The following is a 17,404-nucleotide window of genomic DNA, read 5'->3' as shown; positions in this document are numbered from 1 at the left end:
AACTACTATCCAGGGAATCATTTGAATTTTCTTAATTTTATGACGTCAGGTGCACACACTCTATTTCTCTTTGCCCTTATCAAATAAATGATTGCATGGTGAATTTTCTCAAAAGAACTTTAAGGAAAAAACTATAATTGAGTAGACGTTATCGCTTCTGTGGCACGTGTTGTGTCATGATGGGTGCGTTTGGTGGCTGATCAGGAGTGTTTCTTTTTTTATTAGCCTGCAATCATTTTCTCAAACCACCTGTTGGTAGGTCAGACTTAAATTAAAACCGTATCCCGCATGTGGTACTTTTCAGGAATAAATTATCCTGTGACAGAATAATATGCGGTAGGCCTTACCACGGGTTACAATGCCATCTTGCCGGGTAGCCAAAGTGGTCAGAGATAACGGTGTCTGTGTGGGAATCCAATGGCATGACTTAACAACTTACTGGCAATGCTCGCACAACAAAAACCATGATTAGGCCTAGTGAAAACAATCAAACCTCTGTTCAGCTCCATTGTGATATGTGATCTAAAGCGGCCCATTGATGGCTCAGTTGCGACAGGTACCCCCAATTTACTCTTTGACTTTCTTTTTTAGCCATACCTCAATAACTAAGCTACCCTGTCTATGCAAAGCTGCCGATGTTGAAACTATCCTTAAGTCTTCCAAATACATGGGAAACCTGTAGCAAGAAACTGGCCAGAAAAAATATCAATGTACAAAATTGGCCTAATTACTCAGATATCTCCTTTTTATATTTGTAAATATATTTAATTCTTTTTTTTATTTTATTTTGATCATCTGTGTAATTGAATTTGAGTAAATTTAAAGAGATCCCTTATTCAATACCCTTACAGCACTGTTCTACTAAGAGATGCTTCAAAAAATTAACCCCCTCACCCAAACGAAAACATTTGACTGAGTTCTAGAATCATTTGAACTCTTGGGTTTATACCAAGACCATGTAGCTGGGTGTTTAGCTGTTGAAGTAATTGACCCTGAAATCGAATGAACGAGGAAAAGCGCATTTTTCGCTGTATGACCTGTATATACCCGAGGTGATCCCGAGGTGACCCGTGCGCCACTTCAACACGGAAAGGACTGGCACGAAATCAGCTCCCATGATCCTTCACTGTTGCACATGCTTGCAAGGAAACAAAATGGCGCTCTTCTGTTCAAGTAAGTTTCTCTCAATAATCGTATGAAAACCTCTTTTCAGCACCTCGCGATCGCAATATCTTTTCTCTTCCCGAGTACTAAAATAGTTGCTTTCTGTATTCCTTTATAATTCATGGTTATAATTGTTATTTCTGTCGCGATTGTAGCTAGTGTGCTGTGTGTGTTTTTGCTGTACACACAAAACGTGGTCACTGTCAAAGACCCGGTAACTGTAATCCTGGGTTATCAGCTGCCTAGCTAGACGTAATTAAATACTTGATTGGTCGATATGAGCGCCTTGTATGTAGAAATGCTCATCAACTCTACTAGATTACTTAAAACTAGTTGAATTAAATTTTCGCGACTCATTTTCAAAAATAAGCTGATGTCTTAGAGCGGTTTTCAAGTGAGTGTTGAAAGTAATCAGGCAGTCACTTTGGTTTAAGTTTTGGTTTTACTGAGAGATTGAGATTGAGATTGGCTGAGTAGTCTAATTGGTAAGTAATTGGTTTGGTTTTGGTTTTATGACACTCAACTGAAAACTGCTCTGCTGTTCCAAAATGGTACATCTGTGGATTAAGGGTGCATTCCAAGAAAATGTCAGCAGAGTCAAAATGGTTTTGGAGTGTTGGATCAGATGAGGCAGCATTTACATTTTTGTGCTGAAAGTTCATTTTGTTTGTGAGAATACAAGAGACAGTTATGTATAAATCACACTGACAGTTATGGTTAAATCAGTTATAACTTGCTGTTCTGTGTGTTATTCAATTTGTAGTCAGCAATGAAGTCCCTGAACACCCCTGTGTCTCGCCATCCTCTAACTGTGTGTTTGAGAGAAGGCTGATTGAAAAGTACATCGCTGAAAATGGTACTGATCCAATAAGTGGTGAACAGATATCAGAGGAACAACTGATTGATATCAAAGGTAAGTTTCCAAATTGCAAGTGGCATTCTGCATTGTCTACTCTTCATAACTCAATATGCGTCTTGATATCAACAACTAAATAGTCTGACTATAGGTTGTAGATACAATAGATAATGATAATAACTGTGCTATTTAGTAACTGTGGTAATAAGGAATACATACACCATATTTGATGGTCAAACATTTGATAAGCTGAATGGTATTTTTCTGAGTCCCAAGGGGCTAGGAAAACTATGAGTGAGGAGCAGAATATTTAAACACATATTACATGTTAAACTTTCAAATAAGGGATTCATCTTTCACCAATAAGTCATTTTCTAGTATTTCGGCTTCTGGTTTTTGAAAATATACCTGCATCATCCGAAAATTGTACTGATCTCACAAGGCACATGTGAATGACAGAATCATTACATAGTACAATGAGGGCTCGTGTTTTTGCATTTGCTTTTGACCCAGTATGATAAAATGGCATAATAGTGGAATAATGAGGTTGAATATCCCATAGGATGCATGTTTTCTTTTCTGATTTATTCAGGATATAATATAGGAATTAAAAAATGTCTGCAAATTAAACAGTACCCCTCTAAATGGGATTTTAGAAATATAAACATGGGCTTTTAAGTAATGGATGCAAGTAGTACCCTGAGCGGATAAGAAACACTGTGGAATATGTTCCTCAGTGCTTCAGTCTAAAACTCTGCTGAAACATTGACAAAAATAATATTAATGTCACTTTGAAAATGGTTAAGGTAAAAGAGGTAAGGGCACTGCCCATGAGGCCACCATGCCTCCACACTTTGAAAATGACCTAGTGTTTATTTTTAATTCCAGTGAACCCACTGGTTAAACCCAGGCCACCATCAGCAACCAGCATTCCAGCAATCTTGAAAGCACTCCAAGATGAATGGGTAAGACGGTAGCACTGGAAATGGCCCACTGTGATATACCAAACCTCTGTTACAACAGAGTTAACATATGAGCCCCTCTATGGGTATTTCCAAAGAAATCAAAGATGCTGATACTGCTAAAAAATTCTCAAGATTGAAGCAAAGATTTAAAAATTGGCATAATAAGATGGAATATTGACCAATAATTATATTAAGAACCAATTTCCAGAACAAAACAGACCAAAGTCAGCAACAAATCCAAACAATCTTTAATTTCCATTGCTGTCATTTATTTTGCTTTTCACAAATTTATACAGTTATTTATGTGGAGGGATTTGAATTACACTCACATCTGACTAAACTGTCAGGCAATGATTTCAATCCATAAAACGAAGATCTGCCTAAAACAAAAGAAGATTTGCAAAACAAATGCGACAAAAACAAAGTCTTGGGTTACCTAATATAGAGAGGTTCACGTATAATCAAGTACGGACTGTTCATGATTTTTCAAAATCTTGATACCTAGTTTTAGTGGATCACTGGGATGGGTTCGCTCTTTTTGTAAAAATCTCCAAATTTTGCTTCCTAAATTCTTTGTAAGGTGAAAAAATAAATAATGTGGTGATCCTTCTCACAGAAACATTGCTCGTTCAGAATATCCATGTATTGTTCAGTTCCAGAAAATATCCATACTCCCGCCACAGAAGGGATTGGAATGTCCTGGGAGGGTGGGGGGGTTCTGTAACACCAAAAAATTTAAAGAAATGTATGAAGCTCAATTGGAATTTCCAGAGGGGTGGGGGAACTTAGAAAAATTCCCTTCCGTGGGGGAGGTATGGATATTTTCTGGAACTAAAGTGTCACTCAAATGTAACAAACAGAAATGTACATGTATTTCCTTCCAAAGAAGTACACACATACACATCTTTCAATACGCACATCTAACAAGACACATTTTATTTTTCAGGACGCCTGCATGTTGCATAGTTTTACTTTACGACAACAGCTTCAGACAGCCCGGCAAGGTTACTTGCTTTCACTGTGTTTTTAAGTTTAACTTTCTTGTTGTCTCTCATTCTTTTGACTATGGTTGATGTCCTTCATCACTGATGTGATTTGTTGTGCTGTTGTAGAGTTATCTCATGCCTTATATCAGCATGATGCTGCCTGCCGTGTGATTGCCCGTCTTACAAAGGAAGTGACTGCTGCTCGTGAAGGTACTTACACACCTCTTACTGATGTTTCAAATGCCTGATGTGATCAATATGAAAGGAATCACAAAAAATTGAATAGATAAACTAAATGTTCCATTGATTGCATTCTTTTTGTTTTCAGCTCTGGCTACTCTTAAGCCACAAGCTGGCATGGCAGTTGTTCCCTCTGCTGCTCCAGTTCAGGTGAGGAATGACTTGGATTAGACCACTCCCTTGTGTATACTGTTTCACATTTAAAACCAATATAAAACAGAGAGAAAAAGAATTATCTAACCAGTCTTAGCTTCTCTCAAGGATGATCATGTTTGAAATGTTAATACACTTGAGTGGAAAACAGATCATGGTAACAGTTACAAACACATGCAGACTTCTCTATACAACAGCCACAGGGAATTTAAATTCGCTAGAAAACATTTCAAAACTTTAGTGCTACCCACTGACAGTAAGCCCTTAAAAACTCAAAATAATTATCTTTTTTATGCCCATTATTGCCTGTTTCTACTCCTTAAGCCATTATTTATCTATGAATCTTTATAAATTATAATTTACTTTGTCGTTCTACTGGTAGATGGAAGAGGCCATGGAAATTGGTGCCAAGGTAAGAGACATTAAGGAACTAACTAAAGCACTTCCTTGAATTTTGCAAATTATAGTGCTTTGTGGTTTGATTTACATTCTCAATTATAACAATTTCATTTTGATGCACTTACACATAAGAATATTAACTAAAAAAAATAAATATTAAATATAATATTTACTCATTTTTGCAATTGAAAATTTGCAGCCTGGTGAAGAAGAGGGAATGACAGAGGAAGTTCTGCAGAAGGTAAGAATGGGCCAATTTATTGTGTTTTATGTACAGTGTGTGAATAACTTGATTAAACAAGGGAACATTGTAAAAGGGCTAATGAGTAATTAACAAGAAATTTTGTTTCAATGCACATTTTTCAGTTGCAAGACAAAGCAACTCTCCTGACTGCAGAACGAAAGAAGGTAAGCCATGTAGTTAATGCTTTATATCAATGACTTTGGTTCAGTCTGCTCTCTGATTCTTTTTGTATATTATTTGTCACTGCTTTTAAAGTGATATATTAACCAAAAATTATTATAATTTTTTCCCTTCTCCCCATCAGCGAGGAAAGAAGGTTCCAGAGGACTTGAGCACAGTAGATGAGATACGATCTTACAAGCCAATCTCTTCACATGCAGTAAGTTGGAAAAAAGACAACAACAACAAGCTACATGTATCTGTATTGTGGATTAACAGCAAATAACAGTCCTGTTACCACCCACTGGTGAAAGCTTAGCGCAACTGGATTCGTTGGAGCACATGTTACTGTTTAAAAGTGAATGTTAACAAGTGCGTCATTAAATGGAGGTTGGGTGCCTGAGATATCTAGGAGCTTCCACTATTGGCAGCCAGCTCCTAGAGGAAGACTGCTCCTGTGGCTGGCAAATCCTGGAAAGCAAACTATGAGCTCCCACACAGAAGGGGAGACAGGCACCTGTCACACTGAATTAACAGTGGAAAGAGGGAGGGAAGGGAGGGGGAATGCTCGAAGACATACTCCCATGCAAAACAATGCTCACCATAAATGCTGTCACTGTGAAGGCTGCTAGCACATCTTAGTTTAAGAGCACATTGAATCCTGGTGCATGCACATATCAAAAACATCGCTGACCACTATGGGAATGCAGGCGCTCTTTGTTGTTAACCTTTGTTGTTGTTGAATTGTAGTTAACTGCATTAAATTTTTTAGGGTCTGCACAGCGCAAGCAACCCTGGAATCCTAGCTCTGGATTTATTTGCTGCTGATACGTCCAGAGTCATCACAGGTATGTAGTGATAAATCTACTGCATATAATGAAAATGATACTTTCAGATTCTGTCAAGGAGTTGTTAACATGGTATAATTCATTTCACTAGGTGGACTTGACAAAAACGCAGTGGTGTTCTATCGTGACACAGAACAGGTAAGACCTGAATTTAAACTCTTACTCAAAATCCCAAGCAGTAATGAATGTTCTTACTTCTCTTTTAATTAGTAAAAATAACAACACACTTGGTAATTTGACAGGATGGTCAAGGTGATTGGAGAAAATCACTGACTGTGTCAATAGACCATTTTACAGTTGTCTGCTCAGTGACCTAGCCTTTGAATGGCAGCGAGGTTGGAGGTAACGATGTTTTGATACAGATCTTGCTGCTTTTGTTGTGTAAAACAAGTTGTTCTAATGCTAACTAGGTGCATTTACATGACAAAAGCAGTGAGGTCTGTATCAAAACAAAGTTAACTCCAGCCTCCCTGCCATTCAAAGGCCAGGTCACCAGGCAGACAACTGTAAAATGGTCTATTGCACCAATCCAGTTATTCCTGAATTGTTCTCCAGATATGAAGGAGAGGAAGATTTCTATTTCTAACGACTACTTTGCAAAATGAATTTGCTGAATGAAACTGTTTCATGAGCAGTCTAGTTTATCTTAGCAGTTCCAGGGAACTAATTTTCAAACAGTCTGCCATATATTAAATACCAGTCTGGCACAGTGGATTTTGTGGTCAGTTACTGTCTTGGTAAACAGCCCAACTATGTTGTAAGTTTTTCATAGATTCAGCAATCACTTACAAAGGGAAATGTATGGCTAGACAATATTATATTTTAAAAAATTCAATGATGGTCTAGGTTGGACAAGTTATTGATTCTGCGTAACCATTTTTTTCTCCGCTTCAAATTTTTAGGTTATTGCAACTCTGAAAGGTCATACCAAGAAGGTTACAAATGTGGTCTATCATCCATTTGAGGTAGTAAGCTTCGCCTTCTTCATTATATAAACCTTTCCTCTACAGATTGTGTAAAATAATTTTGAATTAATAATATTGTTTACTGTTGGGGTAGGGATTATTTGTGAGGGGAAGGTTTGAGGATGAGGGTTACAGAAAAATACACATTTAATGATCTAATTTTCATGGATCTCCACAGGCTTTTACATTCATGTTATAACTTGTTTATTTTATACATCTAAATTTACTAAAATGTCATATTCAAAAAGTAGTTAATCCAGGTTGTTCAAAGCCAGTTTTGTAACTATTCGGTGAGGTTTTCTGTTTATATTGTTTGTCCTTCAGTTTTCAACTTAAGTAATTTCAAAATACACAAAACATAAGAAGTGAAAAACATTCTTGTTCAAGAAAAATTACTACTTTGATTAACTTTTAAGGACATGCATGCTAAATTGTTTCTGTGCATCCTTACTGCGCACACAAATTCACACACCACCTGATGCATCGTTGCATGCGCTTAGTAGTAAAATGAATGATAGGGCAGACAGCCATTGCTATAGCTTTACCTGGATTTAACGATCTTAGACATCCAGTGACCCCTATTTTTCTTTTAATGGATCATTTCTCTATCGATTTTCTATGTTTAGCGAAAAAATGAAGAAAATCTATTGATTAGAAGTTTGAATTCCATTATTTTTAGCTCTTTGTTTATCTGTGAAAATGTTGGCAACATTTGGAATTATTTACGCAACAGACCCACTTAGACTACAAAATACGACTAAGATCATTTGCCTCGCTTGACTCACCTTCGATATTTTTAACTATAGACCCCTGTAGACCATGCTGAATTATGTGCGCCAATTTTTCAAAAATCAGGGTAGTTTTCTACACGCCTTATCTTTGAAACGAAGTTGGCGACCCCCATTTTTTTTTGCATTTCTGACACAAGTAACTCATTATCTGAATGCATAAAAAATGTAAAAAAATCTGACTGGAAAATTTTTGTATGAATGTCCTTAATCCTGGGTTAGCTTTTGAACAACCCGGCCCTGCTCTGTAAAATTAGATCATACAAATAATTTTTGTCACCATATCTGTCATTATCATTGAATTTTGTTTTAGGATCTTGGTTTCACTGGATCAACAGATTCAACCATCCGAGTGTGGTCCATTCCACAGGCATCCTGCTCGCACATAGTTAAGGTACTGAAAGAATCAATATAAATTGTACATCGATTCTTCAATGGTGGACAAAATTTGTTGAGATACTTACAGAAAACAACACTTTACAATATTAAGCTCTTATTCTATTTCAGATGAATCTAATGATAATTCTCAGATACCTCCACCTGTCCTCCTCACATCTCAAAGTGGTGTAGATGCTGTGGTGTGAAAAGTCTTAAGGATAAAAAAAAAACACATTTTTATTGGGAAAGGACACTTAAAGATAAAATTGTACAGTTAAATGCCTGAACACTTCTGTCACCCACTAAGCTTAATTGTTTTCACACTCTGCCATTTTGGTTTGATCTCTTATCTTACCTGAATTCAACAAAATAATCAGAGAATGCCATAAAATCATCTCATTGTAGAAAAGAGATGGTTAGAATTCTGTTATATAGTCATTTACTTTGAATAAAGGTTATAGGGTGTAGGATTCAAAGTTTAACTTCAGAAGTTACATTGAATTTGTGACAATACACATACCAATTTCATGTTACCATGATAATATATTGTTGACTACACCTGTTATCTCTGATGCACTATTTTGTTTTCACAGGCTCATGATCAAGCTGTTACAGGGCTTAGTCTTCATGCGACAGGTGACATTTTTGTGTAAAGTTTATTAAAGCACAAATGGTATATTATTTTAGATTCATCGTAATACCTTGACCTTGCTGACCACAAAGGAGAGGCAGACAGGAAAATGTTGGGCTCAAGGACATGGGTTATGGACTGAGTGTAATGTGGTTTGTGTGCAAAATCATCGAGAGCCAAACATTTTCTATTCAGCTAGACCTAACTCTGTCAATTGTTTTTGTTATCTAATACTAGCTTCATTGAGCTTGATTTTATTGGAAAGTCATGAAAGTGTGCAAATTGCATGTGCTAAAAGAATTGTTGTTGACATGTGGGACTGGATGGCAATTTGTCCAGCGCAGTGCATGTCAGCTTGTAGTATTGATTTCCGTAGGATTTCATTAGAGGGGCTGTGTACTGTGGTATGACTTTGATGAAATGTTTTGCGGAAGTTAGAGTTGTATATTAACATCCTTACACTTTGTTCTCCTACTTCAGGTGATTACTTACTGAGCTGCTCAATTGATCAACACTGGGCTTTCTCTGATCTCAGAACTGGCCATGTACTCACAAGGTGTTTATCAGACCCTAACATCAATCAAGGTAATGAGACCCATAACAGTAGTTTAATGTAAATACTGCAGCCTACAACAGCAGCTTGGTTTTTCACTTGTTATTTCATGCTGCTGTGGCTTTGCCTTTTGACAATACAAAGACAGTACAGACAACTATGCCAACTCTCCCGCATTAGAGTCCCCTGGATACAAACCAAATCTCCTGGTCTCCCACAAAAGTCACCAAACCCCCAGGACAATCAGTTGTGTGCTCAGTGACCTGGCCTATGAATGGGAGCGAGGCTGGAGGTGATCTTGCTTTAATAAAAACCTCTCTGCTTTCCTAATTTGCATGCCTACAAGTTAGCAAGCTAGCAACCTGATTTACACAACAAAAGCAATGAGGTCTTAAACAAAACAAGGTCACCTCCAGCCTCACTGCCATTCAAAGGCCAGGTGACTGAGAAGACAACTGTCAAGGGGAATATTCAAGGGAAAGCACATAAAAGAGATACTTTGGCCAGTTTTTGGCATTTTCTGGGGAACATTTTTTTTTTGGAAATTTGACACATTATGAACAACTCGTTTTTAGTGTCAAGAAGATAAAATTGGCAATCTCCCAGATTTTGATATTTGTAGGTTGTTTAATTATTCCAAACCTTGTTGGATGATTCATGCTAATATATGTGTCATTAGAAGTGAAACATGCTTTTGACAAGTGAAAGCTGGTGACACATTACTACTTATAGGCTACTGAACTAAAACGTAGCGTTGACCCTTAAATGGTTGTCCGATTTACTTATTTATAACTAATAAATATTTTGCGTGTTATTGTTATTTTAGGATTAACTTGTGCCCAGTTTCATCCTGATGGTCTTATTTTTGGAACAGGAACAACTGACAGGTTTGTTATAAATACCAGAGACCAACATCTGATTTCTCCTTACAAAAACAATACACTGTCAAGCAGACAGTAACAAGAATAAAGAAATGATCAACTAGAGATGCTGTTTTGATGAAACACAATTCCTAGAACTATTTGGTAAAGAAATTTATGACAGTCAGTAAGGAGAATTAGCTTGGAACCGAAAGGTATATAAGGCACACATACTAGCTGCAATGTAAACAAAAATAATCACTTGGAAGTATCATCTTCAGCAAAAGACTACTTCTCCTTCACCTGGAGGTTTTGTTTTACCAAGCTTGGCATATTAAGTGTTACTTAGTTTTAATAGCATGGCTTATCAGAAAACGACACCCAACAGGGACAGTTGAAACTAAAAGACAGGCTATCTCTAGCCTGAAAGTTTTTAAACATCTTTTTTTTAAAAAAATGCCTTGATCCGGACAAAACTTCCTGTTTGGCTAAATTAAAATTCATGCACACAAAGCAATAACTTCTTTAGAGGACGTGCGCTCATTCATACACCACAAACGTGTTTAGAAAATTGCTTTGGAATGGCACAACTGTCAAACGTGAAATACGGATTAGTGAGGTCTTGCTTGTTATTAGAGTTTCATTTTGAAATTGTGTAGCTCTGAAAGAAACTTTCTTACCTAAATCAATATTCGTGATTTTTAAATCATATTTAAACGAATAATTGAAGCATTCCTTCACAATTCAAAAGCTGCAGTTGCCGTGATAGTTATGTGAAATATCATTTTTTAATTGCATAATTGTAAATTATGTTATGTTACACATAAGTAAAGGTAATCGTACGAATGCGAGTGCAATGAAGGATTTACACTACGAGTAATATTTGAAAATTCTCTCAAAATTGCATGAGCATTTAGGCGAGTGCAATTTGAAAGAAGTTTCAAATATCACGAGTAGTGTAAATTCTTAATTGCTCAACCTTTCATACGATTACTTATTTATGATATGACCGAGAAAATTGCGAACGCGCGCGCGTTATTTTGCACTGCAGTGCAAATTAAGAATTAAGGATAAATTGGCCTGCTCTAAGCCAATCACAGTGAAGTAATTTTCTCGATCATATAATAATAGCTGTTATTTGGTAATAACTTCACATTTGGTATGTTGTTAACAGCGTGATAAAGATTTGGGATCTCAAGGAAGGTGCTAACGTCGCCAAATTTCCAGGCCACTCTGGTCCAATAACAGATATCTCTTTCTCAGAAAATGGGTAGGTACTGGTGCTTCAATTATAATTACAGACGCTTTTACAAGAGGAATAATTCCTTAGCAAAACTTGTAATTTCGGATATGTAAATTAGTGTGCTAGCTGGCGTGCGAAGAGCTTTTTCCGCATTCTGGCCGCGCACAAATTGGAGTGAAATAAAAAAATAGGGAACGCTTGCTACGCAAGTTGCTTTTGAGTGACTCGGGGTCTGTTTCTCGAAGGTCCCGAAAAGTTTTCGCACCCGGAAAGCCGTAGGAAAATCTTAAACCTTATGATAAGAGAACTGTTTTATTCTCTTGTTCTTAATATGAAGAGAGGCTCTCTTCATACAAGGAGTTTCAGGCGTATACACCTCTCAGCTTTTAGATACAGATTTATCAAAAATGGCTTTGCGGGCTCGAAAAGTTTCCGGGGCTTTCGAGAAACGGGCCCCGGGAGTTGGGCTGTTATGACTGGTGGTGACAAAAAGCGCGGGAAAATGCACCTGCTTCATGTCGGAGATTGGTCGAAGGAAGAGCGGGAATATTTCTCTCCTCGTACCCTGATTGGTCGAAAAATCCATGTCTCCGTTTTGATTGGTTAGAATTTTCTGCAGCTTACTGCTCGGCTGCGTATGTTACCAGTGCAGTTACAACCTTATTTCGATAGTGACAAAAACAAGCACCCTTGGTTTTGCTACTCTTATTGTCCTATCTGACTGCTTTAACACTAAAAATATGTTTTTATTATTATTGTTACGGTTTCCTTTCAGTTACTACTTGGCTACATCCGCCGACGATTCGGTTGTCAAACTGTGGGATTTACGTAAACTGAAAAACTTCAAAACCATAACGCTTGAGGATAGATTTGAGGTATGTATAAATGAAAAACCAAAGTTGAGAATTACCTTCTCTAGATTCGATGAGAACTCTAGTCCCTTGTTTAAATCGCATGAAATTATAAAATGTTTTGATCTAGTAACATTATTTATAGCAATGTTTAAAGCGCGCGATATTGACGTGGAAATCACATGGGTATCCAATTACAAAAAGTTTATATTGGATAGCTGTAATTGGACACCCACGTGATCGCGTGCCGATTACGCGACAAATAGGCGCGCGAGAACCAATCAGAATCAAGAATTTTGTGAAAGATACTATTACTATCATAATCGCCCATTACCATCTGTCTCTATTACTTTCTTCACTTAATTAACACAGATCCATAACTATAACACAAGGCTTGCTGCAAAACAGTCTTCTTCCAAAACCAAGAACAAATTACAGAACATTCAATAAAGATTTCAAGGCCCATCAGTATGGAATTCCATCGATGAAGATATGAAATCATTTTCATTGTCTTTGTTTAAAATGAAATTGAAACACCACTTGATTAAAGATTATTAGATATCTGTACATCACTCTTCGTGGGAAAAAATAATGTTTTGCAATGTAAGAACTCAAGTCTACTGGTAATTAGCTTAACTCTGTTTATTTCTGTTATTCTGTGTGTGTATGTTGTTTATTAGACCTAAACATGTAAAATACCTTTCCTTTTAACTGCCAGCCTGGCATTTTTAACTCCTACGTAATTTTGGGTAGCCAGCACCCCTATCATTTTTGTTTTTTACTCTAGCAAAATATTGTATTTTCCAACTCTGGGATGAAATGAAAGTTTTTGTTGTTGTTGTTGACGCTAAACAACATTGTAAACGCTGCTTACTTTGATTAGATTTTAAAACGGCGGGCTTTGCCACCTCAAGTAAAGTTAGTGTATGGATTACAATTAACGGAAAAACTGGAATTATTGGGTCGATAGGGGGAAAACATTCTAACACTTCACGTTATCCTACAAGAAGTTTTGTGGTTAGCAATAATCTTGTTTTATCCTGCAGGTAAAAACACTGAGTTTTGATCAGAGCGGTACATATCTGGCTGTTGGCGGCTCTGAAATCCAGTAAGTCAGAATTTGTAAAAACAACTTGCGTGTCAATCGTTTGCGTTAGAGCGGTTTTCAATTGAGTGTCGTAAAACCAAAACCAAACCAGTTACTTACCAATTAGACTACTCAGCCAATCTCAAACTGCAGTAAAACCAAAACTAAAACCAAAGTAATTGCCTGATTACTTTCCACACTCAATAGAAAACTGCTCTATGGTAGTCTATGTAGTCACTGTAGATGTTAGTCGCAATGTTTTCGTGCTAATTTTTAATTGCTTATGAAAGCTGTGCCTCGAAAGCGACGCTGTACCTCGACAGACTTGTTTATTAGGGTAGAATAATACCAAAACGGTTATAATGAACTAAATATAAACAAAGATGGTCAAGATTAAGGAAGATTAAGATGGATTTATACGATAGACAAACTAGCAAAGTTTCACAATCCGTTAGGTTCGGACGAAAACTTCTAGTATAGTTATTGCTTTCAGTTAATGTCCTAAAAAAAGGTTTTGGTTGCTTATCTTGGTGAAGTAAAATTATAATAAAGTATAGTCGTTTGTCTGGCGTTGTGACTGTATACCGCCAGTCTTTATCAGGGGATGAGATCGACTGAGTATGCGTCACCTACAAAGCAGGAAAGTCCGCTGTGATTTGTTAGTTTTCAACAACTGTGATTGGCGCATTTCGAGCATCACTGTTTCATTTAGTTGTTCCCTCGGCGGTCCGATGTCGCGCGGCTCTCCTGTTGTTGTGTTTCTTGATCTTGGGCGTCCATGCTTGAGGAATTTCTATTCCACTATCACTGTTGATGTTGTTAGGGTGAAGTCTGAAATGAATATCCTCTTTGACCTTGTATGAACACAAGCACGTTCGATCTCATATTGAGCACGACGTTGATTTTCATCGATGCACTGTATTAATGAAAAACTCTTGTTAACGCCTTTTCTGTTTGTTCCTTTTCAGGATTTATCTCGTCAAACAGTGGGAGTTGATCAAGTCATTTGCAGGTAATTGGGTGTTAATAATTCTTTTATGACATGAAATGTTTTTCCAGCTTTTATGAAGAACCTGAATCTTTACCAAGAGGCATTGTCACTTCCCTTTAGTTCTCTGTCGTGTATCGCAATAAGCCTCTTCTTTTCCATAACGCTTTGTTAAACTTCACGAACCATTCAAATACGGCTGCATGTGTCTATCTGAGTTTATTCTAATGTTTGTTACTGTTATTTTCAGAGCACTCTGGTGTGGCGACAGGAGTGAAATTCGGCAAGCACGCTTCATTCATTGCATCAGTCGGCCTCGATCGCCATCTCAAGTTCTACTCGCGGTAAAACTTGGCAACATCTGTGGTCACACCTTCACGGAACATAAACCTTACTACTATTAATCTTTTCTCTGTCTCGTGGGTACTAGGAAACTCTCAAGTCGACTGCAATGGTCTCAGTTTTATAGAATGCGAATCGATACTTGGGTGCTGTTTAAAAGCATCATGGTTTGAAATATGTTAAGAAAAAATCTGTAAAGTAGTAAGCTCTTAGAACTGTAATCTCTTCACGCGAAATCCTGGTTTAATGTTCTCAAACATTATCTATAAAGCCAATTACTCCGAGAAATATTTCAATGTTGACATTTTGAGAGGTCATTCTGTATTAAGGACGATCATTTAATTTCGTTTAGATATCAGCGGTTGTTTCAGCTTAGTAGTTACTAGCCCGACGACTTGGAAGGACAATGTTCGGCGTCCTTTCAAGGTTACTTTGTACTGGAAAACAAGCGACATGGGCCTAAAACCACCCTGGCTCGTCGCACTCGTATTATTTCTGATCCTGATTAGCCAATCATGTCATATGGATACGACCTGTTGCTTAGCAACCTCTGACAGAAACTGCGGACTCACTCTAGGATTTCTAACCGCGTCTTGTAGAGAAAAAAAAAAGCTGGACGAGTGCGCGCACTTTGAAATCGCTCCGGGAGAGCGATGACTCACCGTGTTTTGTCGGTTTTTTTGAACAGTTGATTATTTGCCAGTCTTAAATGGACCAATTCATACATTCTCCTGTACTCCAGAGTTCCAGCAATGCTTGCTCGCTCTCTTATGACCCGGGCTACCACGGTTTGAAGTGAGCTGTTCAGTGTTATTGCGTTTTTCCCGGCTTATTGGCTGCAATGGTCAGGCTATTTTGCGTCTCTGGGTTTAGATTTACGACAGGCTTTAGAGAGATCAGAAACTGCTCCTGATATGTGTACAAAAGTTTGATGGTGTTTTATGTACTGTGTAAAAAATTTCAATCTTTTTTTAACTTAAAGATAGCGTCAACTTGCTCCAAATAAAATGCAAAACTGTGTGGACTGAAACATCGAGGAGTCTGAGTTAATTATGTTTGATTACGCGCTTGCTTTCATTTGAGCATTCGTTCATTCGTTGGATAGCTGCTAACATTGCGATGAAATCTTCACTTTGTTAAAATTTAGATACCCTATTTTTGACCTGACCCAGTTTCAGACCTGCCTTATGTAAATTAGTTACCTAGTTCAAACCGATGTTAAAGGCATTGTTGAAGGGCTTTTGTTGGTGGTGAAAAAGTAGCTTCTTCTAAAAACGTACTCAATTCAAGACTAGAGTGCAAAAACCATACCGTATTTTGACCAAAAAGGCTGAAAAACCATACCCTCTGGGGGCGCACAGATAGCCCATTTTAGAGAGTATATATTTGAGCCAGTGTTCACAAACAAAAAGATCGCTTTTCGTCTGAGAATCACGGAAGAAAAGCCTCCCCTGATAAACCAGCAAAGTGTAGTATACGAATTCACATTTGATTTGTGCCATGCAAATTATATTGGGCACACTTGCCGCCACCTCCATCACCGCGTAGAAGATCGTGAACATTCCGTGATAGGAAAACATTTCAGGGTCGAGCATGCCTTAACACCTGACAACTTAATTAAGAAATTTTAAGTCCTCAAGAAATGCCGTGGCAAGCTCGAATGTGTAATCTTTGAAATGCTGTTGATTAAGAACAATGACCGAAACTGAACACGCAATCGGATTCCATTCGCGCGAAACTTTTTACATGAATGTTTTCATGTAACGTTTGCTAATTTCATTTTCTCACATCCTAAGTACTATAAATATGCCTTGCTGTTATTTTTAATTTATTCATTCGGCAATGATGACATGAAGTCGTCGAAACGTCATGTAATTTTACTTACGTTAATTTTCCTGCTTAAATGTTTTTCGAAATCGTTTTTTATAAAAAGTAAACTAGATTCAATAAAGATTGAGAAACAAGTTGTATGAAGACAACAGTTATATCTTTTTTATCTTTCTCCGCAGTTCAAATACATGATCTTTCATATATTCACTTGTATACAAGTTGTATCTTACAGAGAGACACGTGCCATGTCGCGCATACAGTGAGCTTATGTTTGCATCTCCTCTCTCCTCACTTCTCTCTATATCTGAAGGTCCAGAAATATCCACCCCCTTTACTAGAGCAAGGAGCACCTTTCTGGTTATGGTTCAGCTTGTGCTTTGGAGAAGCGTTGAGTAGGCCCCCTTAATTTTCTATCATTTCAGAACTTACGTTGAATCCCGCCTACCCTTTCTCTCCTAAAAATGGAAGAAGGAAAAGTTACCAAATTTCATACCCTATCTTCTTTGACAAAACTAAACTATGCCCCGCACCTACCCCCCCTCCCCCTCCCCCGCCCCGCTTACCCCATATAATTATATTATGGGCCCGGTGATGACCAACTGGGCTGTGGAAATTTTGATCGCTGTAGGTTAGTGACCAGAGAAGGCATCTTAAAGGAGCTCAGTCACTGTATGGTAGGAAACCTGAAAATAACAGTTTAATAAGATAGAAAAACACCAAACACATAATGATAAACCATAAAGGAGCAAGGATGGCAAAGGATGGAGAAGATTAACAAGGATTACAAACGACGAATTTGAAAAACTGAGGCTAAACTTTTCACTATGCACAAACCGTGACTGAGCTCCTTTAAATTCAAGCCAAGGTTTGTCTT

General features: G+C 37.5%; 1 protein-coding gene across 1 annotated transcript; it reads left to right on the top strand.

Moving 5' to 3' along the window:
- Nucleotides 1-1,053: 1,053 nt before the first annotated feature.
- On the top strand, nucleotides 1,054-15,724 carry LOC145464016 (pre-mRNA-processing factor 19-like). Its single transcript, XM_081447826.1, has 22 exons — nucleotides 1,054-1,173; nucleotides 1,928-2,077; nucleotides 2,909-2,985; nucleotides 3,932-3,989; nucleotides 4,098-4,181; nucleotides 4,300-4,361; nucleotides 4,747-4,776; nucleotides 4,963-5,004; nucleotides 5,130-5,171; nucleotides 5,312-5,386; nucleotides 5,939-6,014; nucleotides 6,106-6,152; nucleotides 6,917-6,979; nucleotides 8,081-8,161; nucleotides 8,739-8,781; nucleotides 9,257-9,361; nucleotides 10,156-10,216; nucleotides 11,364-11,459; nucleotides 12,208-12,307; nucleotides 13,330-13,391; nucleotides 14,339-14,382; nucleotides 14,609-15,724. The coding sequence occupies exons 1-22, from the start codon at nucleotides 1,116-1,118 to the stop codon at nucleotides 14,704-14,706; spliced, it is 1,554 nt and encodes a 517-aa protein (XP_081303952.1). The 5' UTR covers nucleotides 1,054-1,115; the 3' UTR covers nucleotides 14,707-15,724.
- The last annotated feature ends 1,680 nt before the right edge of the window (nucleotides 15,725-17,404 follow it).

This window comes from Orbicella franksi, chromosome 12 (assembly GCF_964199315.1).
Source record: "Orbicella franksi chromosome 12, jaOrbFran1.1, whole genome shotgun sequence".
NCBI lineage: Eukaryota > Metazoa > Cnidaria > Anthozoa > Scleractinia > Merulinidae > Orbicella > Orbicella franksi.
This window is presented reverse-complemented; position numbering and strand designations above follow the sequence as displayed.

What these genes read in the sequence shown, in the direction of transcription:
- LOC145464016 (XM_081447826.1), top strand. Translation starts at nt 1,116, where the DNA reads ATGATCCTTCACTGTTGCACATGCTTGCAAGGAAACAAAATGGCGCTC. An exon ending in CCTCTGCTGCTCCAGTTCAG is followed by an intron (nt 4,362 to 4,746) that starts GTGAGGAATGAC and finishes TTCTACTGGTAG; the next exon opens with ATGGAAGAGGCCATGGAAAT. An exon ending in CAGAGGAAGTTCTGCAGAAG is followed by an intron (nt 5,005 to 5,129) that starts GTAAGAATGGGC and finishes CACATTTTTCAG; the next exon opens with TTGCAAGACAAAGCAACTCT.